Below are 21,741 nucleotides of genomic sequence, written 5' to 3'. Positions count from 1 at the left end.
CCAAATCTTCTTCCAGGAAATGCATATAGAAAAAGATTTTCTTATGAGGAGAAAAAAATTACTTAATGTTTCCAAAGAGTCCAATTATTTTTGTTTAGTTTTGTTCCAACATAAGATAGTAACAGGTAAATAGTGACAGACTTTGGAGAATATTTAAATGATACCATAATGTAAATGGCCACCAAATTTTCATTCTAAAATTAGTGAATCTGGGCTTCAGAATGGTCTGGGGAATGACCACAGCTAATAACAGCTCATCCCAACCGAAAATAAAGAACCTGTTTTAACTCAAGTCTGATTTACAACAAAATCACATCATTTTGTCCTCAAATTATTATGATAGATGTTAGTTTTTAAAGCAGTTTTAGGTTTCAAAGTAGTTAGATTTCCTATGTACCCCTGTCCCTTGTCGTGCACAGCCTTCCCCATTATGAGCACTGCCCACCAAAATGGTGCCTTTGTTACAGCTGATGAACACACGTGGACATACCATAATCAAAGTTCATAGTAGGTAAAGTTGTATCCTTTGTGCCCTACGTCTGTGGGTTTGGACAGTTACATAACATCATATATTTATGATTCTTGTATCAGACACAGCAGTTTCACTGCCCTAATATAATTAAGTTTTGACAGAATAGGTGGAGTGCAAAGATACCCAGTTTAGTTTTCCAAGGACTACTGTTTGGGGATGATTGAGAGTTAGACACAGATATTACAGATACTACAGATGTGACAACTCTCATCAGGGAGAACAGGTATTCCCCATACAGCTAGTTTTAAGTCATACTGGATGCGGTGAGACAATGACTACAGCTTTCTTTAGAACAGTTCTTTCTGAGTTTAGTGGTGACTAGTTGTTGATTTTTGAAAATCCAATTTTTTTGTAAGAAACAAAATCTTTGCATGCTAAGCTCTGCTGCATTTTCCCTATGTTGAAGAAGAATCTTGTTGTCTACAACACTGTCACTTTGCTACTCAGTTTACTTTAAAAAGGAGAGGCCGTCCTCTGTAAATCTGGAGGTATTATAATGTAGCATTTTATGATGACATGTTACTTTTTATTGCTGGAGCCCATTCTTTCTGATGCTCAGGGTTGTTTCCAGTGATTTGTAATTATAGACCTAAAATATATCATGTGGGTACTTCACTTCCTGTTCGACTTTTACATTTCATGCTAAAGTAAGCCTGGAACCAAGACCCTTGTAAGAGTTGCAAACGTAGTGTGTAGAACAGAGAGCAAAATGTGGATCTATCACAAATGCCAAGCAGCCTCTGCCAGAAATGTCTTGTTGTTTATTAGAAACCCAGGACTACACTGCAGAGTTGAAATGAAGGTGAAGACAAATGTCCCAACACCTGGATTCAAGTGAAGGGTGGTACTAAAAAGTTTAATATCCTGTTTTTATGAAGCCCTCCACATTATGGACAATGTAATAGTTTATATGTAACTCGGGTACATTTGATGTGGTTTTTTTGTTGTTTTGCAATCTGAGGCACTCCCTCTCCCCTGAGACAGAGCGCAGCTTGAGAAGGAGGGAGAAGAGGCAGCGGACAGAAGAAGCCTTCAGAACAGTACTACCACGTTTTCCTAGTAGGCCCCAAGTTGCTGCTGTAGTTTCTGATAAGTAACCTAGCTACTGTTTCCAAACTCTGCGTTTATATGATTTTGGACTTCTCCTTTTCTTAAAACTACAACATATTCATCTTCCTTAACCAAAAGCAGCCATTCATCCTTATGGGTGAAAGCAGTGATAAGCCTTACCATGTAAAACAAATGATGAGTTTGTGACTATGATATGTTCAATTGTCTGCCCTTGAGTTAATGTAATTATAGTTTCTAGATGCCCTTCATCACAGAACACTTCTGGGTCACCCCAATATACACAGCAGCACTTCACAAACACTGGACATACAACTTTTTATTAGTGACTTGTCTAATCAACTCTTTGAAATTATTTTTCTAGCTAAACAGAATATATCAGAGGCTACAACCATCGAACTGAATATTCTTACAGACACTGCATCATCCAATATTTCTGAAGAACTACAAATGGTACCCGAAAGAACAACACCAATCATCCCTCTAATCACCGAATTACCTATCATTACAACAAAGTCCCCGCCTGTGGGAAATATATTCAATTTTGAGCAGAAAACCATAGTTCAGGCTCAAGCTGTCACACACAGATTAGCCACCGAATCATCTACACCTGCTGGGATTACCATGAAACCTTTGGATATGGACTACTACTCACCTTCAGCTTTAGAACCACTTGGAAAGCCAGACATACCTGAAATTCAGAAAGAAGTACCCCAGAGTACAACTGTCATCTCCCATCATGCTACCGATTCATGGGATGGTGTCAGGGAAGACATACAAACCCAAGAGTCAGTTACACAGATTGAACAAATAGAAGTGGGTCCCTTGGTAACATCAGTGGAAATCTCAAAGCACATTCCTTCCAAGGAATTGTCTGTAACTGAAATACCATTTGTGTCTACAACAATGACCCTGGATTCCAAAACTGAAAAGAGAACAGTAAGCCCTATTTCTGAATCTCTGACCACAAGCCGCTATGGATTCACCGTGGGAGAAGATGACAGTGAAGACAGAACATTTACAGTTAGATCTGCTCAGAGCACCTTGACCTTTAGCCAAATACCTGAAGTTGTTACAGTGTCAAAGACTTCAGAAGATACCACCTCCACTCCACTAGAGGACAGGGAGCCATTCTCAGAGTCTACAATTCTTTCACCTGTAACTATGCCTGACAGCGACGGATCATCCACAGACAACTGGGAAGAGAAACAAACTAATGGAAGGATAACTGAAGATTTTTTTGGCCAGTATGTGTCCACCACACCTTTCCCATCACAGCATCGTACAGAAGTAGAATTGTTTCCATATTCTGGTGACAAAAGATTAGTCGAGGGAATGCCCACAGTTATTTATCCCTCTCCACAAACAGAAATGGCAGAAGGAAGAGAGAGAACAGAAATACGTAGTCCAGAGATGAGAACAGTTACTTACACTGATGATGAGATACAGGAAAGGATCACCAGAGATCCATTTATAGGAAAGATAGAGGAGGAAAGCTTCTCTGGAATGAAGTTCTCTACAGCTTCCTCAGAGGAAATTCATCTTACAGAGTCTTCAGTGGAAACGACCAGATCTTTTGATTCCCCAACAGTGACAACAGCAAAGCTACATGTGGTGCCAACAGAGGCAGGAGATGCGGAGGAAGACTCTACAACAACACTGGTTGAATTGGACACAGATGGCTATCAAGATACTACAAAGTATGAGGGTACTACAACACTGAATGTGAGCCACAGCACTGTAACTGTGGAGGTGGTCACTGTATCAAAATGGTCATGGGATGAAGATAATACAACAGCAAAGCCTTTAGAGCTCACAGAAGATGAAGGTCCTCCAAAACTGCCCCCTGCCTTACTCACCACTACAGAAATGAGTGGGAAGGATAAGGAAATCCCAAGTGTCACTGAAGATGAAGAAGATGAATTTACTCTTATCCCAGATAGTACTCAAAAGCCATTAGAAGAGTTTACTAAGGAAGATACAACAGACATGCATGGGAAAGTCACAGTTGGATTTCAGCCAACTACATTAATTGGTATTGCAGAAAAGCCGACTCTGAGAGATTCTACAACCAAGGAAAGAGTTCCACCTACCACAAGTGTGGAAGGCCAAGTTATTTATGCAACCACAGAAGGAAGTGCTTTGGATGAAGGAGAAGATATGGATGTCTCTAAGCCAGTATCTGCTGTCCCCCAATTTGTAGACACTTCAGACGTGGAAGGATTGGTATTTGTTAATTATAGTAGCACCCAAGAACCTACTGCTTATGTAGACAGCGCCCATACCATTCCTCTTTCTGTAATTCCCAAGACAGAATGGGGAGTGTTGGTACCTTCTGTTCCACCAGAAGGTGAAGTTCTAGGTGAACCCTCTCAAGACATACATGTCGTTAATCAGACTCACCTGGAAGCAACCATTTCCCCTGAAACTGTAAGAACAACAATAGAAATTACACAGGGAATAGGTCAGGAAGAATTCGCTTGGAAAGAAGCAACCACAGAGAAGCCAGTTCCTACTCTCAGTTCTACAGCTGCCACAGCTGAGGAGACAACAACAGCTGTGGGTAAACAAGAGAGTGATGGGCCACCATACACAGTCTCTGAAGACAGGTTGGTGACAGCTTCTGAGAGAGTCCCAGTTGTCGAAACAACTCCAGTTGGAAAAACTGAGCACACTATGTATTATCCACCCGGTGCTGTCCCTGAGCACAAAGCAGAAACAGATGAAGTGGTAACCCTAACACCAAGCATAGGACCAATGGTGTCTTTGAGTCCAGAGCCTGAAGAGAAGTATGAGACAGAAAGTGCTAGTCCAGGGGGATTTGTATCACCTTTTGGCACCCATGTTACCCAGCTTATAGAGGAAACCACTACTGAGAAAAGAGAGAAAGCGTCCCTAGATTATATTGATGTAGGCTCAGGATTATTCGAAAAGCCCACAGCCACAGAACTCCCAGAATTTTCAACAATTAAAGCCACAGTTCCAAGTAATATCACGGCTGCCTTCACTTCAGTAGAAAGACCCCACACCACGTCAGCATCCAAGCCATCCACAGGACCCACTGAGAAACCGCCTCTCATTGACAGGGAGCCTGGAGAAGAAACAACCCGTGACATGGTAATCATCGGAGAATCAACATCTCATGTTCCTCCCACTACCCTGGAGGATGTTGTAGGGAAGGAAACAGAAACTGATATTGACAGAGAGTATTTCACAACTTCAAGTACTCCCTCTGCTACACAGCCAGCAAGACCACCCACTGTGGAAGGCAAAGAGGCCCTCAGACCTCAGGCAATTTCCACTCCAGAGCCCCCAGCAGGGACAAAATTCCGCCCCGACATTAATGTTTATATTATTGAGGTCAGAGAAAATAAGACAGGTAAGTCTTTGCTTTCTAGACATGCCAGTCAAGGCAATCAGCATTTTATCTTGAAAATTACTTTTGGGAAAAAAAAAAATCAACATGCCAAATGCTGCCATTAGAAGATAACTGGAGTGTGAAAAAAAATTCTGTATTTTAGCTTCACATATTTGTACAAGAATTGGAAAAATATGTTATTTGGAAGAATGTTAGATACGATTGTGTTTTAAAAGTCCTAAGAAGCCCTGCTTTGTCATCTAATATAACCAATCATCACTCTTACATCACTTCAGAACATGCAGAACAAAGTGTTTTAATTTCAGTGTCTTTCCATGCATTACTACTCAAATGTAGTACTAGACTGTGTTATCATTCCATTGGTCTTTAACTATTAACCTTCAGTACTTACATTGTGGACAGCTAAAAGTGTATTGCACACGTCTCGGGCTGGTAGAAGGATGTCTAAATGTTTGCTTTGGTTTATTTCTTTCCCAGGATTTTATAGGTTTGTTGTATAGCTTGTGGGATGGGTACCAGGTCTGTAGTTGAAATGCTATTTTAATACCAGTTCAGCATACGGTTAAGCTGTTGTCTTTGGGTATGTTAATAAGGTTTTACATGTTTAGAACAAATGCACCCTACGTTAGTCCTTAAAAAAAAAAAATGCTGTAGTTCATTATATCACATATAATTTCAGATATGGGTATGTCAGCATTACCTCTGTTCCCTAAAAACCAGGCTGTTGATGCTATTTATTTTATGATTTAATTGTTTCATCTCTAGGAATTTTTACGATTGCCTTCTTTTCTGCTCAAATATTTTATTTTTCTCTCTGGCAAAAATTCTTAAAAACTGCTTCTTAACGTTGAATAATATTTGCAATTTTCATTATCGAACATAACTTATTCCTTCCTAAAGGTCAAACCACACCATCTTTGACTTTGGTAAGCTGAGCTGAGGACACATAGTGAATACAGTTTAATAGATCAATTCAGGTTTGTATCTTTTTAATTTAGAAGTTGAGATCACTGATTTTAGTGAAGTTGCTGTATTCTAGTTTGAATATGTGAATTGAAAGAATGAATAGTTATTCTTTTCCTTGACTGGGGTCCAAGAGGTTGGGCTAGAAGAATTTTTTTTTTCTTTCTTTCTTTCTTTCTTTCTTTCTTTCTTTCTTTCTTTCTTTTTTTTTAGCACACTTTCTCTCTTACTGTTGGGATATTCCTTTCGGGGTGTCATTTCCTTGAGAGTGTTGGTATCCTCATTAGAGTGTTCAGGAGCGCACCTGTTGGAAACAAACAGGTAGCTCTGTTGTCGTGTCAGCTGGCTTCCGGTGTTGTAGGTGGAAACTTCATGCTTCTAGTATCCAGAATGTGCTTGTGTAAAAAGCTCTTGTGGAGCAATGAATAGAAGGAGATACATTCCCAGAGTATTACTGTTAATCTCCACTTTCTCATATGGTTGAAAGAAGCCAGGATTGGACATCACTGTCCTGCTAATGAAGCTGTTTCTTGGAAATTATATCATGTCTCCTGTCTCTACATTCCTTTTCCACCTCTTGAAACTGAGATCAGAGGGAGAAGATGAGTTGCCAAATAGTGGAAATGAGGACTGATGTTAGTAGGGTTGGAGAAGTAACAAGATGATATTACTATGAAAAACAAAAAGCCAAAGTGAAAGGGAATTACTGCTAGCACTTAATTTTAGAATTTTTTAAAAATGCTTGAGTGAATGACTATGCAGAAGATTTTCCCAATTTAGATGACTCTCAAGTTAATGTAGATACTAAGTTGAATCAAATAGTAGGGGAAACAGTAAAAACTAGTCTGCATTTAAAATCTCTTAAAATGGGAAACTGTGTGATAAGATTAAGGTGATCAAATTATAAAATAGAAGATGTGCAACTTGATCTCCCTGGAAGCACTGACAGTCATCAGAAAAAAAAAAAAAAAGCTAAGTTGGTAAATGGTGACTTGAATGGATGGTCTGAGTCACCTGATCCAGAACCCATTTATACAAAGGTGTGTGTTTATATTGGAGTTGTTAACTTAGTTCAGCTGGGTCTGAGGGACATGCCTAGGTTTGTCCTCTTCCTTCTTCCACTTTTAAAACATGGGATCATGATTTGCTTTCGAACCAGTTTTTCTTCAGCGTCGATAACAGTAGGTCAGAAAACTCTGTGGAAAGGGAGTTGTTGGGTATCCCCATCAGGACCAGATCCCAATGTGTGTGTGGTGGGGTGCGTCGGTGTAGAGCCTGTATCTATCTAGATCCCTCCCTCATTTCTCTGTCTCTCTCTTTCATCTGTCATTTTTTGTATACTTTATATATGTCTTTCTTCTGAAGACTGAAAGTGTTGATTTTTTCTTGATTATTTCTTAACAAGACAATGAGGTTTACTCAGAACAAGCTGCTTACTTTTACAAATTTTACTTGTTTTCTATGAGAAATTTACTTTTTCAAGCATCTTGAACTTTGGCAAGGGAAAACGTTAAAGCAGATGTTAAATTAATGGGTTCTAAGGCAGGTGTACATTAATAAGGAAAAATATATATGTGCCTGGAAACCAACTTCTTTATGTGTCAAGGCACATTTTTCCAGATTGGAAAATCCTTGGATCATGTATGAACTTGTATAAATCTATTCACAAACATAGAACCGACCTCTACATATGCTGGATATCCAAGCAAGCAAAAATGTCACCCATGCTACACTAAACCAAGGCATTCGTAATTTTTTGCTATGCTCAGCAAGTCTCATAAATCTTGACTTTTTTTTAAACTACCATGAAACGAAACATGCTACTCAAGAAATGTTTATGTTATATTTGCTGAAATGGATCTTAATAACAACTTAAGGTACTGTTGCTGGAGGGCAACTGTAGTTAGCAGTTAAAAAAAAAATCTGAAGGAACTTTTCAGCTCATAAAAGTTTTATGAGGTGAAAAATGCTATGGGGTGTGTTTAACAGTGGTTCAGGGGATACTGAAAACATGACTCCTGTCTACTTCAGGAGTAATTTGCACACCTGCATTTTGAAAAATTATTGAAAGGCTTTCTTTGTGAACACATATGAAGTCTACAGGATTTAGTGGTGTGGGAATAGTTTCTTCAATTCTGAATTTTTTTTTTAAAGAACGCTCCTCTAAATCATCAAAAATGTCACAAGTTGGTGTGACAGAACTGTAAATGTCTTTAAAAACTGGTGTGCTGTTATCATTAAACCAGAGAATTATTTGGAAATGTACAGATATTAAATTCAAACATTATTATGCAAATGATCATAGTCATAACCTTAAAATAGATGGTTATTAGTTTTTTTTAATGAGTTCATGTATACTACTTATTATTTGTCAGGCCAGCTCGATGTTATTTGTTTCATCAACATTCGTTTTTGCTGGTTTTCTAATTTATATCTAAGTGCAGGGCAGGTGTAAAGCCAATACTAAACTAAAATGATACAGATATTAAGATATTGATGAAATTATTAATGTAATGATATTAGAGATTAATGAGATGTTGAGAAATAATTTTGGCCTCTATCTTAAAATTCATTTTGCTCAGTTTCTGTATTGAAAATTATGCCACCTTATTGCTTATATCATATAATCTTATATGATTAATTCCTCCTGCATTTTTGTTTGTACTTTGGAGAAATGCACACAAAGCTGAAGACATTGGAGAGAGAATGAAGAATAAGGGCATTGGCTCTGAGGACAGGAAATAGACACCTGGCAAAATGGCAGTATTTATCTCATTGCATTCACAATCATCATTTTTTTTTTTTTTTAATTTGACAGATAGAGACCACAAGTAGGCAGAGAGGCAGGCAGAGAGAGAGGAGGAAGCAGGCTCCCCACCGAGCAGAGAGTCCGACGTGGGGCTCGATCCCAGGACCCTGAGATCATGACCCGAGCTGAAGGCAGAGGCTTTAACCCACTGAGCCACCCAGGCGCCCCACAATCATCATTTTTTAAAAGACAATGTTTATATGAGATTGCTTCATTTAACTTTTCAAAATCACATATTTTTCATTTTGGTAGTATTGATTATGTAGAAAAATTACTTTCAGATTTTTTTATTATAGGAGCAGATTCCTTTCTTCAAACAAAACCTTATTAGGAACACTATATCTTGAAGAGATAAAAAGTGGCTCCCCTGGTTAATATCTGACAGGCAGCTATACTCACCACTATACCAGCAATGCTGCATTGTTCTGGTTGACATTTGAGAAAGGAGATCAGGACCTCCAATTTCTTGGGACCTCTCTCATGTGGTCGTTTCTAAAATAATAAGTACCTCAGACCACAGCTGGAAAAAGAATACTGTCATCTAGCTAATTCAGAAGCAATCAGCAACAGTTATTCATTCCTGAATGAATTGATTTTTTTTTAACGTAAAAGCATTTTTTAAATTGGTCTGATTATCAGTACTTTATCTACTATCATCATACGCATCCACTGATATTTACCTTTGAATAACTTTGAATAATGCTGAATAAAGCAAATTAGGCAAATCTAGGGTTTTTTTTTCCCAAAGATGTTATTTACTTATTTGAAAGAGAAAGAGAGAGAGAGCGCGAGCACGGGCACAAGCAAGTGGAGGGGCAGGCAAAGGGAGAGAGAGAAGCAGGCTCCCTGCTTAGCAGGGAGCCCTATGCGGAGCTCAATCCCAAGACCCTGGGATCATGACCTGGGCCCAAGGCAGACACTTAACCTACTGAGTCACCCAGGCACCTGCAAATCTACTTTCAATCTCACTGGTGCCTATGTGTCATCAAGGTAGTACATAGTTACATTTCAGAATATCACATGAATGTGCAGAGCTCAATCATCATCAAGCTCGCGGAGCTTGATACTTTCAGGGCACAATTTACATCTATTTTCATGTTTAAGCATTGTGAGACAACTAGGGAAAGTATTGACTGTGGGCAAATGGAGGCACGTGTTTAGGTTTAGTTTGCTGCTAATATGGGGGACAACGTATGCTGTTCAGATACCTGCTGTGCAAGAGAATGGCACCCTGAAATTGGTAGCACTGGGTCTGGGCTGCTTCTTCCCGGTAGAATTTTGGAGCACATCCCTGAAATTGGTTGGGGCTGGCGCTTGTACACATGAGTGGTTCCCTTTGCTGAGCTTCCGCTGTGGCTCCCTGCCAGAGAAGCACATTTTTTTCTGCAGGGAATTAGGATGGCTTCTCCCATCCCTCCTTTACTGCCTGAAATCTGGAAACGGATTGAGTTCCTCTTCCATTAGTCAAATAAAATCAAAAGGGAAGAGGCTATATCTTCCCTTTGTTTCTACACTTTGAAGAAAAGAATTGACCCTAGTGTTTCTAAATGATTAGTGAGTTTAACCCTGTATTGCAGATCAAAGGTTGCCTTTCTAAAAAGTCCTTCTAAATAGTATTTTGTGTGTGTCACACATAATGCGCACACCACTCACATGTAGACACACATACACAAACACACAATAGACCCTCGATTTTTAAAATGCTCTATGAATGTTTGATTAACCCACTCACCTCGAGGAAAAATTGAAGAAACTGAAATTGTTTCTTCACAGGTTGAAGTTTAATAAAAGACGTGTTCCATAGATAGCTAAAAAGACCTTTGTTATCTTCCAAAAATGAGCCTCTTCTTTCTGAAAATAGCACTTGCAGTTACAACTTAGGAGTTCTCGAAACTACTACTGAAGTGGGGCATTATCTAAAGACAAATGCCACTTAGCTGTCACTGGCAATGAACTCGAGAGAAAGGCACACAGTGTCTTCCAGCAGAGCATGGTCAAGCAAGATTTATCTTTAGTTAAAGCTACAGTGTGCCTAGTCCTTTGACAGATATTAAAAGAGACACAAAATAAACATAAACCATAGGTCCTGCTCCCAAGGACTTTAAATGCATTCTGGGGAGCCAGCATTAACACAATCAGGTATAATTACAGTACAGAAAAATACAGTTACACACTAGGTAACGTGATACCAACTATAAATGGCAGTTGAGATCAGTGAAGGAAGGAATCAATGAAGACAGGAAACCAGAGACTATTTTATGAGAAGGGAGAAACTTCAGCTAGTCTTTGTTGGAGAGGAAGATCAAAAACAAATGACTGGAAGCCAGTTATTAGCTAGACTCTTGCTGCCCAGCAGAGACTCATCAGTGGAGCTAAGGAGCCACAAGTATAATCAGGCATTTTTCTAAATCACACTTTGATGACAGAGAGGCATGGCCCACTCCAGAAGATGGATGCCTTTTTAGTGTTCACTAGAAACCTGTGCAGGTGGGTGAACACCAAATATTCAGCCAGCTTCTTCAGGAGGGAATGCTCTCATAAGACTTTCCTGTGCTTCAGTGATTCATGCTTTTTGACAAATACAGCATCTTCTGTAGGTTAAGTATGTTTAACTTTTCAAAATATATTCCCATGAAGTATCATGGTTCAGAGTTACACATATAGTAAAGTTAAATGGCATGGAACTGCTTTTTAAAGAGTGGGCTGTGTACTCTAAAAGGTGAGCTAAAGGTTTACGCCATCTTAATTCAATAGTATTACAGAAGCAAGTGCTAGAAGTTGGTGAGTCTGGAGTCAGTCTCTCCTTTGCTTATCTTCAGTGTGGACCCAGAAGTTTCTTAGGTTCACCGTAAGAATTTTTTTGCCAGTAAATTAGACCTAATGGCTATTACCGTATAGAAGGAATGTTTCCTAAACATTGACACATACTCTTTTTTCCAAATCACAGGGATCATGAAACAAGATGATCACATGGGTATATGTACACACACATACATGTATACACACCTAGACACAAAATACACAGATATACGTTTTCTCATTTATTCAACAAGTAGTCAAGTAGTGACCATACATAAGATTCTCCACTAGAACTGGATTCTTGAAGCATGTTCTGTGATTCTCTGAATGAATGTGGATGCGTGGTCAGTTAGCCCCATAAGATCCATGGCCGAGGTAGTTGACGTCCTGGAAGGAGCCTTTGGAAACAGGCCTGGGTTCACTGTCAGCATTGTGATTTCCATCTGTTTCGGCTTAAAAATTGCATTATCCAGGAGGTCTCAGTTGTTAAAACATTTAAAATGTATAGTAATACCACAAACTCACCAGGTTTCTTGGAGGAGGAAGGGATCTCTTCGAGGGCTTGTCGTTTGTTGTGGTAGGCACATCACACAAATATTCCCGTGACAACAAAGGACTCCGCATAGTGCCTGGCACATGGGGACTACTGAGTACAAATTAATCCCCTCTCTGCGTTAGCAGTTATTTTATTCTGGACTTCTACATGTAGGGACACTTATAGATTGTTTTGTACTGGAAAAAGGTAAAAAAAAATTAAATTATCTTAAAAATTCCAGATTTAGACCCACAGGGAGCCAAATATAACTATACTGTAGTATCCGTGTGACTGTAAGAGCTTGTTAAAATTTTAATCCTCTATGAATTGTGTTTGTCTAGGGTGATGCCATTTTGGGTGCAAATCAGAGGCAGCTGCAACCCTTATTTAAAATTTAAATGTAGTATTGATTCTACAGCACCTATATGTAGAATTCATTAGCTTTCTGCTATTTCTTCATGTGTGAGAATTGGGCTTATGATTTTGATAACCACCCATTTAATTTTTTTTTTCCAAAGAAAAAGATCTTTTCACAAATTCTTTATAAATTTTTTCCAGGTACTAGGCCTAGTCTCTTCTTGCATATTCATGGAATGCATGGGCATTCCCTGCTGTCTTTTTGTTGTTGTCAAGGAAACCCCCAGTTCTCTACACAGGGATTACATTCTTCTTTCTTAATAGCTCTTAGATCATTCATTTGTGCAATGAATAAAAAATGTATTCATGGGCCCAGACAGTGTTCAGAACATTTCTGAGGGAAGGGATGTAGCCAAGGGGAGAGACGTGCATCGTGAGAGGAGAAAAAGGGATACAAGAAAAGGAAAAAGAAATGCTCTCTGATGTTTCATTTTTATGACGTAAAGCTGAAAATTATATGTTTTTAATAAGGCATTGCCTCTTTGTATCAGTTTACAAAATATGCGACATTACAGCTCAGTGAGGGAGGTCAGTCAGGTATGAGAAGAGTTGCCTATTCAGCTGCTTCATTGGTAGAATGATTCCAAGAAGGGGGCATTGGCCAAGAGGTAGGGATGGGAGATGTGTTTTGGTGAAAACTGTTGTATATATTTTTTTCATTTGTATCAAAGTGCTTTAAATTTTTAACACCATAATTGAGGTGATAGAAAATGTAAAATAGTCTTTCATCCCAGAGCATCATATGAACAACTGAGAACCTATTTTATTGTATTAAAAATGGTGTTCCTTAGAGAGGTATGTGGGTGTTTAGACTTTTTGAGGACGAATCAGGAGGAAAACACCTATCTATTGGTAAGAAGGCTGTTACTGTGGTAAAAAGAATGATTCGACTCTTGGGAGGAAAATAAATTATGATAAGCCTTTAAATACTTGTTGGAATTATTGTAATAGTGGACAAAGTATTTCTCCATAAATAATTTAAAGTGTAAGTATGAAAGGAAGACTCTCTGGAGTGAGAGGGAAAGTTTAATTATATTTCAGCATCTGTGTCTATAAAAATTTGACCTATTGTGTCATAATATTATGTCCAGATGTGCTTGTACACGTGTATAATTGACCAGCTTCTGGTGGCTTCATCTTTTGGCTTTGTCCTGTAGTCTTATTGGTTTCTCACAGGGTGATTTAGTTGCTTTGGTCATGTGCTGCAAAGAGTAGGTTTCTGAAGGTTTTGGTTTTCTTAAGTTGAAAAAAGAAAAGGAAATATATTAAGGTATATTTCTGTAGAGTATAACAGAATATACTATAGTTACCATTTTTCACTATGCTGCGCACTCACCTTACTCTGCTCTGTAGGGAAGCCATTTTATTGTCTGCAGATGAAACATTCTCCTCCCATCTCTTCACACTCACTTCCAGGAAATAATTGGAGGTGTTGAAATAAAGTCATTCAGTCAAGCTATTGTGTGGCTGGAGAAAAGAAGACAATGCAATATATTGCTTAACAGGGAAGCGACTTGAAATAATTAGTAAGCAAAAACATTTAATAAAGTCTATTTGCTTGTTTTAGTAAAAAAGAGAAAACTAGACATAATACAAAATAAATTAATAGAAGAAGCATCTTTAGATTTCGCTTCACAGGAAACTCTGGGCACTCATTCCCTTACTGAGCAACCACTCAGCTTGCCTGGGAGCTACACTAACCAGGCACCAGGCAGCTAACCAAAAGTGACGGCATTCTGAGCACGGGGGTTTGAGAAACACCAGGAAATGGCCCAGTGCATAAATATTGCCAACACCGCTTCTCAACCCTCGCTGTCTATTAGAATGACCCAGGAGCCTCTAAGTAAAAATGCCCATGTCCCCATCCCTCATCAGACAACTTGAATTTGGATTTCTAGTGGGAGGGCTGACATTTGTACTTTTGGTTAGTTTCTTTTCTTAAATTTCCTTCATTTATTTTTCATTACTAGATATCTGTATTTTTAAAGGCATCTCATGTGATTTTGATACTCAGTGAGCGTTGAACATCAGTAAAGTTTAAAAAAAAGGCTTTCTGAACGGCAGACAGCTGGCTGAAGTAGACACTCCTGCGGAAGGGGATGATTTAAGCTTCTGCCCGTTAAGCTATACTTTACCAATTTTAAGGAGAAAAAGAATATGTCTGGTTCATTCTCCTCTGAGTGAAATGGTGTTCTTTGATCACGTTTTGGGAAAGGTAGATTTTGTCATAAGTGTTAAAATGAATGTTGGCATCTGTAAGTAAGGAAGAAAATAATTAAATATCATTAAAATATTTTTGTTCAATTAAAAATTTTTTTTTTATTTACTTGACAGATAGAGAAAGATCACAAGTAAGTTGAGAGGCAGGCAGAGAGAGAGAAAGGGAAGCCGGCTTCCCGCTGAGCAGAGAGCCCGATGTGGGGCTCAATCCCAAGACCCTGGGATCATGACCTGAGCCAAAGGCAGAGGCTTTAACCCACTGAGCCACCCAGGCACCCCTGACTTAGGGATTATTTTGACTCTACTACTGAAGTGACTTTGTTCATTATACATTTACATTAAGAAAAATGGTGATTACCACCCTAATATAAGCCTATGTGGAATACTGGATTTGGAAAAAGGTGAATGATTAAAAAAAAATTTTTTTTTTTTTTTGGAAACTGTGTCTTCCCATTTAGATTATCTGGATTTTTATATCCAGAAGAGTCTTTACTATTTGCATTATCTGTATGATTCTTTAGTCGTATCTCAGAATTCAACCTGCTACCACAATCAAAGGACAACAATTTCTTCAGCCCAAAATTCACATCTTTCAAAGGAAGTATCGAACTGTAATAGAATGTTAACATTTTCCTTCTTGATGATAAAAAACTGAGCAGACATTCTGCGAACAAAATTCTCAACGAGGGGTTAAGTGGCAAGAGTATGAAGGGCATTCATGTTTAAAGGATCTCTTCACTCACTTTAATTACAGAATACAGAATTTAGAATGAGCAGTGAGACAAAAATACAAACACAGCTAAGGAATTTATAAATAAGAAATGATATGACCTAAGTCCTGTGGCATACAAATCAAAGATACAACCAGTTTGGGCTGAGGAGTTTTAGAGAAGATGTCCTGGAGAACCGAGGGCTTTAGCTGGATCATTCATAAATGCAAGGTCAAGTTCAAAGGAGGATTTAGAAGCATTCCAAGTTAGGGGTTGGAGGGCTCTTCTTGAATAGAAGTTGAGCCAGGAATGAGGAGTATAATAAGATAGGGACATAGAGTTGTTGGGCTCCAAGGCAGAGCACAGAATTCTAACAGAGAACTGAAGGAAGAGGATAAATATGGGACAGCTCATGGGACTGTTCAAATGCCCTGTTGCAGAAGTCAGATAGAAGAGATGAGCAGAAACTGCTATTGACTATTGAAGAAAGGAGTAACATAATTAAAAATAAAATGGTGTCTGGTAAAGTTTACCTTACCAGTGATAATTTAGAGGTCTTAGAAAAGAAGTATAAACATATTTATGAGAGGCATTTGTTTTACTTTACTCAAAGCTTTTACTTAAATTTTATATCCTTGATTCTGACCAAAGCATTTTTCTGGCGTTCGGATATTTGGTATCTATCTATCTATCTATCTATCTATCATCTGTCAAAGGCTTTCACAATGTTGGAGAAGTAAAGTGAAAAGGATAATAAATATACTGCTTATGGTTGGTTCTTATTTATTTGTTATATTTTTAAGCAACTTTGAAACCTAAATAACCTGGCTTACTTCTCTTTCATATAGTTCTTTATCTTAGCTCATTGTTCAGAAATGCTTGAAGGTCCCAAACTTACTTGATTCTTCTCCAGGAAAGCCCGTGCTCTTTAAATACTGGAAGTTGCAAAGTCCCCTAAGGTTTTTCTGTAAGTAAGAAGAGCCCCACACTTGGTGATATCTCTTTGAGCACACTTAGACCAGATGACTCTATCTAAATACATTCCTTCCACTCGAAGGAATGGCATTATTAGGGGATTATCTCAAGTTGGGGAAAAGAGATGATTTTTATCATCCTCATAACATGTCTGCCTCTTTAAAGTGAGGCCATCAGAAAGGCTTATGTTGTTTATACACATGTATTACCCTTTCTGGTTGTAAAATTCATGAATTAAGAAATATCAAGCTCCCACTCAGCAGGAGTAGGCTACCAGTCTACGGTAACTTGCTTGGGAGATGCACCAAATGAACCTCAGCTAGCAGAGTTAATAGGGAGGTATGGGTCACAGAGTCCAGTGCTGGTCTCCCAACGTTCAGATTAGTCTCTCTTATCTCTGAGGAGATTGAGTATTGATGTAAATATCACTTGATTTTCAGTTATTGAGGTAATTAAGGGTGCAGACATATCTGAAGAGATTTGGGGAGGGGGTTTATATCTCTATTATTAACATCAATTTTTGTAGCATATTGAGTCAGCACCATTTTTAGTGTCTCAAATTTTGAGACTGTTGGGGGATTTAGGATATCTGAAACAATCTGACTGAAATTTCTATTAGGTGGGAGCGCCTGGGTGGCTCAGTCAGTTAAGCATCTGATTGCAGCTCAGGTCATAATCTCAGGGTCCTGGGATTAAGCCCGGTGTTGGGCTCCCTGCTCAGCTGGGAGCCTGCTTCTCCTTCTCCCTCTGCCCCTCCCCCTGCTTGTGCTAACTTTCTGTCTCTCTCTCAAATAAATAAAATCTTAAAAAAAGAAATTTACGTTAGGTGATTTTCTTGGCTTCCTCAGCTGTCAGCATTTTATTTTAAATTAAGAACACATCAAATATGAAGGAAGTTGAGGCATTTTTTTCTGTCTGGTTGTTGGACCTATAGGTAAGTGTCAGAAAACATATAAACATCTTAAAGAACTTCAGACTTTCTCTATATAAATTCTATAAGTACTGCTCAGCCACTTCAATATAGTTGCCTATTTTATTTTTAAAATAAGGGAACAAACTATTTTTGTTGCACATTAAACTGAAATCCATTTTACTAAAGAAATGTGATCCTAATATATCTCTGCTGAGTAAATTGGTATATAGTTATATTTAATTAAAAGCTCTTAAACTTAAATTGTAAAATTCCCCGAAGAGAATGTGAACCTTAGCCAGCTGCCTATGCATCTTAGCAACAATGTTTTGTGTCCGCTAACAGCATGACTGAAAGATTGTGCTATGTCCACAAAATTCTGCCATGAAGTTCTTAAAAATACTTGGTGAATAATTTGAGGTCAGCTAGCAATTAAGTGTTGTGTGAAATGCCATTAAAAAATCTATTAACTGTGGTACTAGTACCTTCAAATCAAGCTGTTAAAATACATTTGTATAAACATAGAACAGATTATACATACACTGTGTAGAGTTCTGTGGTTTGACTCTTGAAATCCAAATAAAAGTTATATTATCCTTAGAATAAAATTCTAAAATAGAGAGTCTTTTATAAGGACTTGTTCATCTAAGAGCTGGGAATGTTAATTACTCCATTAGCTTGCACTGTTAATAGGAACTAGAGCAGATCATGATTTTGGAGTAAGATACCTGCTTTTACAATGCACAGGTGTCTCCCCACCACAACCCACAAAGAAACTTATATGGTTTGCAATCATGATAGTACTTATAACTGTCTAATAACATGGGTAGTGGGTGGTGGTAGTAACAAGAAAGAGGGATGAAGAAATAATTTTAAAGACTGAATAATAAAAAGGAGCAAAGGGGAATCTGGGTGAGATGTCCGGTAGCCATAACAGGAATATAGGGTGGTGGCAAAGAACTCGCCCATCCATGCTGGGTAGATTTCAGAGCTCCACACCCCCTGTGAGATTTTTAAAGTATGGGAACACATTAGCCACACTGACAGAATAAAATGTAGATTGATCTGTAGAGAATCTGTTGGTGGAAAAAAATATGTTTAAAGCCCTAGAAAAAAAATGTGTTTAAAGCCCTCACCCTCAAAACAATATTAAGAAATCTGATGAAAGCATTTGGAAGCTGACACAGCTTACTTAAACAATGAGTATTAGTCACTTAGTTGTGAGATTATGGAAAAAGGAGACAAAATAATTTCAACTGTTATTTTGTATCTGTTTCATTTAAGAATTCCCCTCTAGTAGAACATTTTTGTGATACAGATCAAATGAGCACATGTTAAAATCTATCTTGTCTTCTCAGTCACTGTTTAGTGTAATGTGCTGATAGTTCTTTGGTGGTTACCGGCTTCATGGTACAATGAGAAGCATAAGACAAAACAGCCTAAGATGTTTCTGTGTTTTCTACTATTCTGAGAGCAAGTCAGATCAGACACTTGGGAGGCAGGTGCAAGAAGGAATCCTAGGTTAAATGTAATGATTGGTACATTTGCAATATGTACACCCCAAAATTTTCCTTTTCAAATTAAGAGAAAAGAGTGTAGTAAGGCCATTTTTCTAACCTCTTGGAAAGAGCGTTTGTTTGAAAAAGAGAAAGAGGCAGGCAGGCAGACAAACAGACTTGGAAGATATTCTTGGAGGTTCTAGGTCTCTACAGAGTTTCAAACATCTGCAATACAGTCTGACACATAATAGGTAGTACATTTTATGCAGTCATTTGTCCTCTGGGAAGATAATACAGTTGGGCGGCATGCATGGTTGTGGTAGTGAATTTAATTTTATGTACAAAAACCAAGATGCAAGGGCCAACTCTGCTATGTTTGTATTGCTGTGATTGAAATATTGTGATATTTACTTAGGTTAGAAAATGGAATATATTACATCTAACAGTTGAATCTTTGAGTAAAATATTCTGATATGATGGTCTGAAGTGCTAAGGGAGGTCCCCATAGATTCACGTGCAATACGAAATGTGGAAGTCCATTATCTAAGTGGAAACTGGACTAAAACAGTGTTACACTTTGTTCATTGGAACTAAAATTAGACAAATATAAAGTAAATACCAGGGTGTTTTATTAATTGAATTAAGTAGAGTAAGTCAATGAAATTAGTATATAAATTGTTGATTTACAATTATAGTTCTCCTTTGTTTTCTATTCTAGGGAAAAAAAAACATTTTATTTTAAATTATTCATTCCTTTGTAAAACACTTAAGTGAACATCATGACATGTCAGTTCCTTCGACAGGCTGAGAGTTAACGCAGTGACATACCTTAGTGTCTTCTCTCTCTCTCTCTGCTTTTCTTCACCCCACTTATTTTTAGAGCTACCACCATCCTCCATTGATGGGACCTCCATTTATACTCACTAAGAAGGTGATGGGATATGTTTAAATCGGTTTTTCTTTTTTTACTAATTTTTAAAGTAAGGAATTATTTATCCTATGTTTGTTTGGAGAAGCTTGGCTGAATGGTTAGTTTTACCTTCATTATTTATAAAACAGTAAAAAATGTAGTGGGGATATTCTTTCTATGCTTGACACTGACCTGTTTCTTATTTAAAATTCTTTCCATATTTAAATGAAAGATTCTGTGTGACTTTAGTGTCCGTGTGTGATACTTCTTGATGCAAATCCTGGTTTTATTACACCTCATGAAACCTAATGCAAAAGGTTGAACGTAAAATGAGAATATTAGCAGTTGAAGATAGGCATACTTTTGAAGCTCCAGTTAGATGCTATAAAGTTGTACAAAATAGTTTTCCTGAGTCTGGCTTACCTTGACTATGTTAAAATAGTATTAGCAATGAGAGACTACTTAATTTGGTGATCAGATAAAATTGCTGATATGATATTTGAAAAGATTCATTTGTACAAAGGCATTTAAAATGTATTCTCATATACATATATGTACATATGCATATATAGTATCACTTTTTTTCATAGCAAAACAGTGGGCTTCATTGCAAGCACTATTAAGAGATGTTATCTGAAGATTTTAAAAGTGTCCTCTTCTAAAACATACACACCATGAGACACTGTAAGAGCACAATAACAACTTCAATGATGTAATATTGAACGAGCTTATGCTTCTAATTATATTTTTTGAAAAAACGTAAGGCATTTAGTCATGTTCTTGTTTGGCAATTAGGAGTTGTTGCAGCATCTGTGGCAGAAATCATTTGTCTTCATTTTATATTTTCATAATATGCTAGAGTTATGTGTTGATCTCATTTTTCTTATGGTAGAAGAATTTTTTTACTCATTTGAATACCCATGAGCCTTTGTTTCCATAGTTGAAAGGCAGAATGTCTGAGGTAGAATGAGAGGGAGATTTGGTTATAGGACATATGGCTAGGGTAAGAATAACCCAGCCTTATACAAGTAATATTTTATGGAGATTACGCAGTGAAGATGTGATGGAATACAGAGAAGAGGGTTTTTGTTTTGTTTTGTTTGTTTTTTGCTTTTAGTAGGGTGAAAGGGATAAAGGTAGATAATATTTGTCTTCCAGTTACATAAAAGTTCTGTGGTCTTTGGTTTTCTAAGCAAACCATAGTTAAAAACATAGAGAAGCTTCTTAGAGTTTTTATTGGTAGTTCCTATACTTCTGAATTTATTTATTTATTTTTTTTTACTTTATTTATTTGACAGAGAGAAATCACAACTAGGCAGAGAGGCAGGCAGAGAGAGAGGAGGAAGCAGGCTCCCCGCGGAGCAGAGAGCCTGATGTGGGGCTGGATCCCAGGACCCTGGGATCATGACCCGAGTCGAAGGCAGAGGCTTTAACCCACTGAGCCACCCAGGTGCCCCTTCTGAATTTATTTTGATGCATAAGGAATACAAGCAAGACCCGTTTTTTCTCATCTAACTTATCAGTAAATGATTGACGTTGATCTTTTCATACATGGAAAGAAGTAGCTTCTTGCTACAGGAACAATCTTTCTACCAAAAGGGGGACAGGGCTGGCTCCGTCATAATTATTCTTTCTGTAAGCTTCTCGGGTTTCACCTGAGTGTATGTGGCATGAATTGGGGCTTGGCTGAAAATTAATTCTGCAACAGTATTCCTGGGGCGGGAGAGTGAGACACTGTGCAATCCTCTGTGCTGCTTCCTGTCTTCTCACGGGCCCTTGCACGCACAGGTACCTTTTCGCACTCCTGTGACAGTGGGATGAGGACAGTTGCACCGGCAGAAATCTCCCCTAGGACAACTGAATTACACTCTGATAAAAGTGATGGCCCAGAATTTCCTCCTTCCTGGTGCCCAGACAAGGCGTTTGGCTGGTGTATTTCTGGAAGCACAAGAGTTCATTGAGCTTAGTGGTTGGCACCTTATAGCAATTTACAATTTGCAAGAGCGTGTTCTCAG

The 21,741-nt window shown here is 38.1% G+C and overlaps 1 protein-coding gene across 5 annotated transcripts in view; it reads left to right on the top strand.

Annotated features, from left to right (window-relative positions):
• VCAN (versican) overlaps positions 1 to 21,741 on the top strand; it is a 110,777-nt gene that overhangs the window by 44,489 nt on the left and 44,547 nt on the right. For 4 of the 5 annotated variants that reach the window (XM_046000016.1, XM_046000012.1, XM_046000014.1 and 1 more), the window contains exon 7: positions 1,965 to 4,979. The exons of the other annotated variant lie outside the window; for it this stretch is intronic. In XM_046000016.1, coding sequence (XP_045855972.1) covers positions 1,965 to 4,979 — 3,015 coding nt within the window. The remainder of the gene's footprint in view (positions 1 to 1,964; positions 4,980 to 21,741) is intronic. 5 annotated transcript variants of the gene reach the window in all.

Source organism: Meles meles, chromosome 3 (genome assembly GCF_922984935.1).
Source record: "Meles meles chromosome 3, mMelMel3.1 paternal haplotype, whole genome shotgun sequence".
Taxonomy (NCBI): Eukaryota; Metazoa; Chordata; class Mammalia; order Carnivora; family Mustelidae; genus Meles; species Meles meles.
The sequence above is the reverse complement of the archived record's forward strand: the minus strand, read 5'-3'. Positions and strand labels throughout refer to the sequence as shown.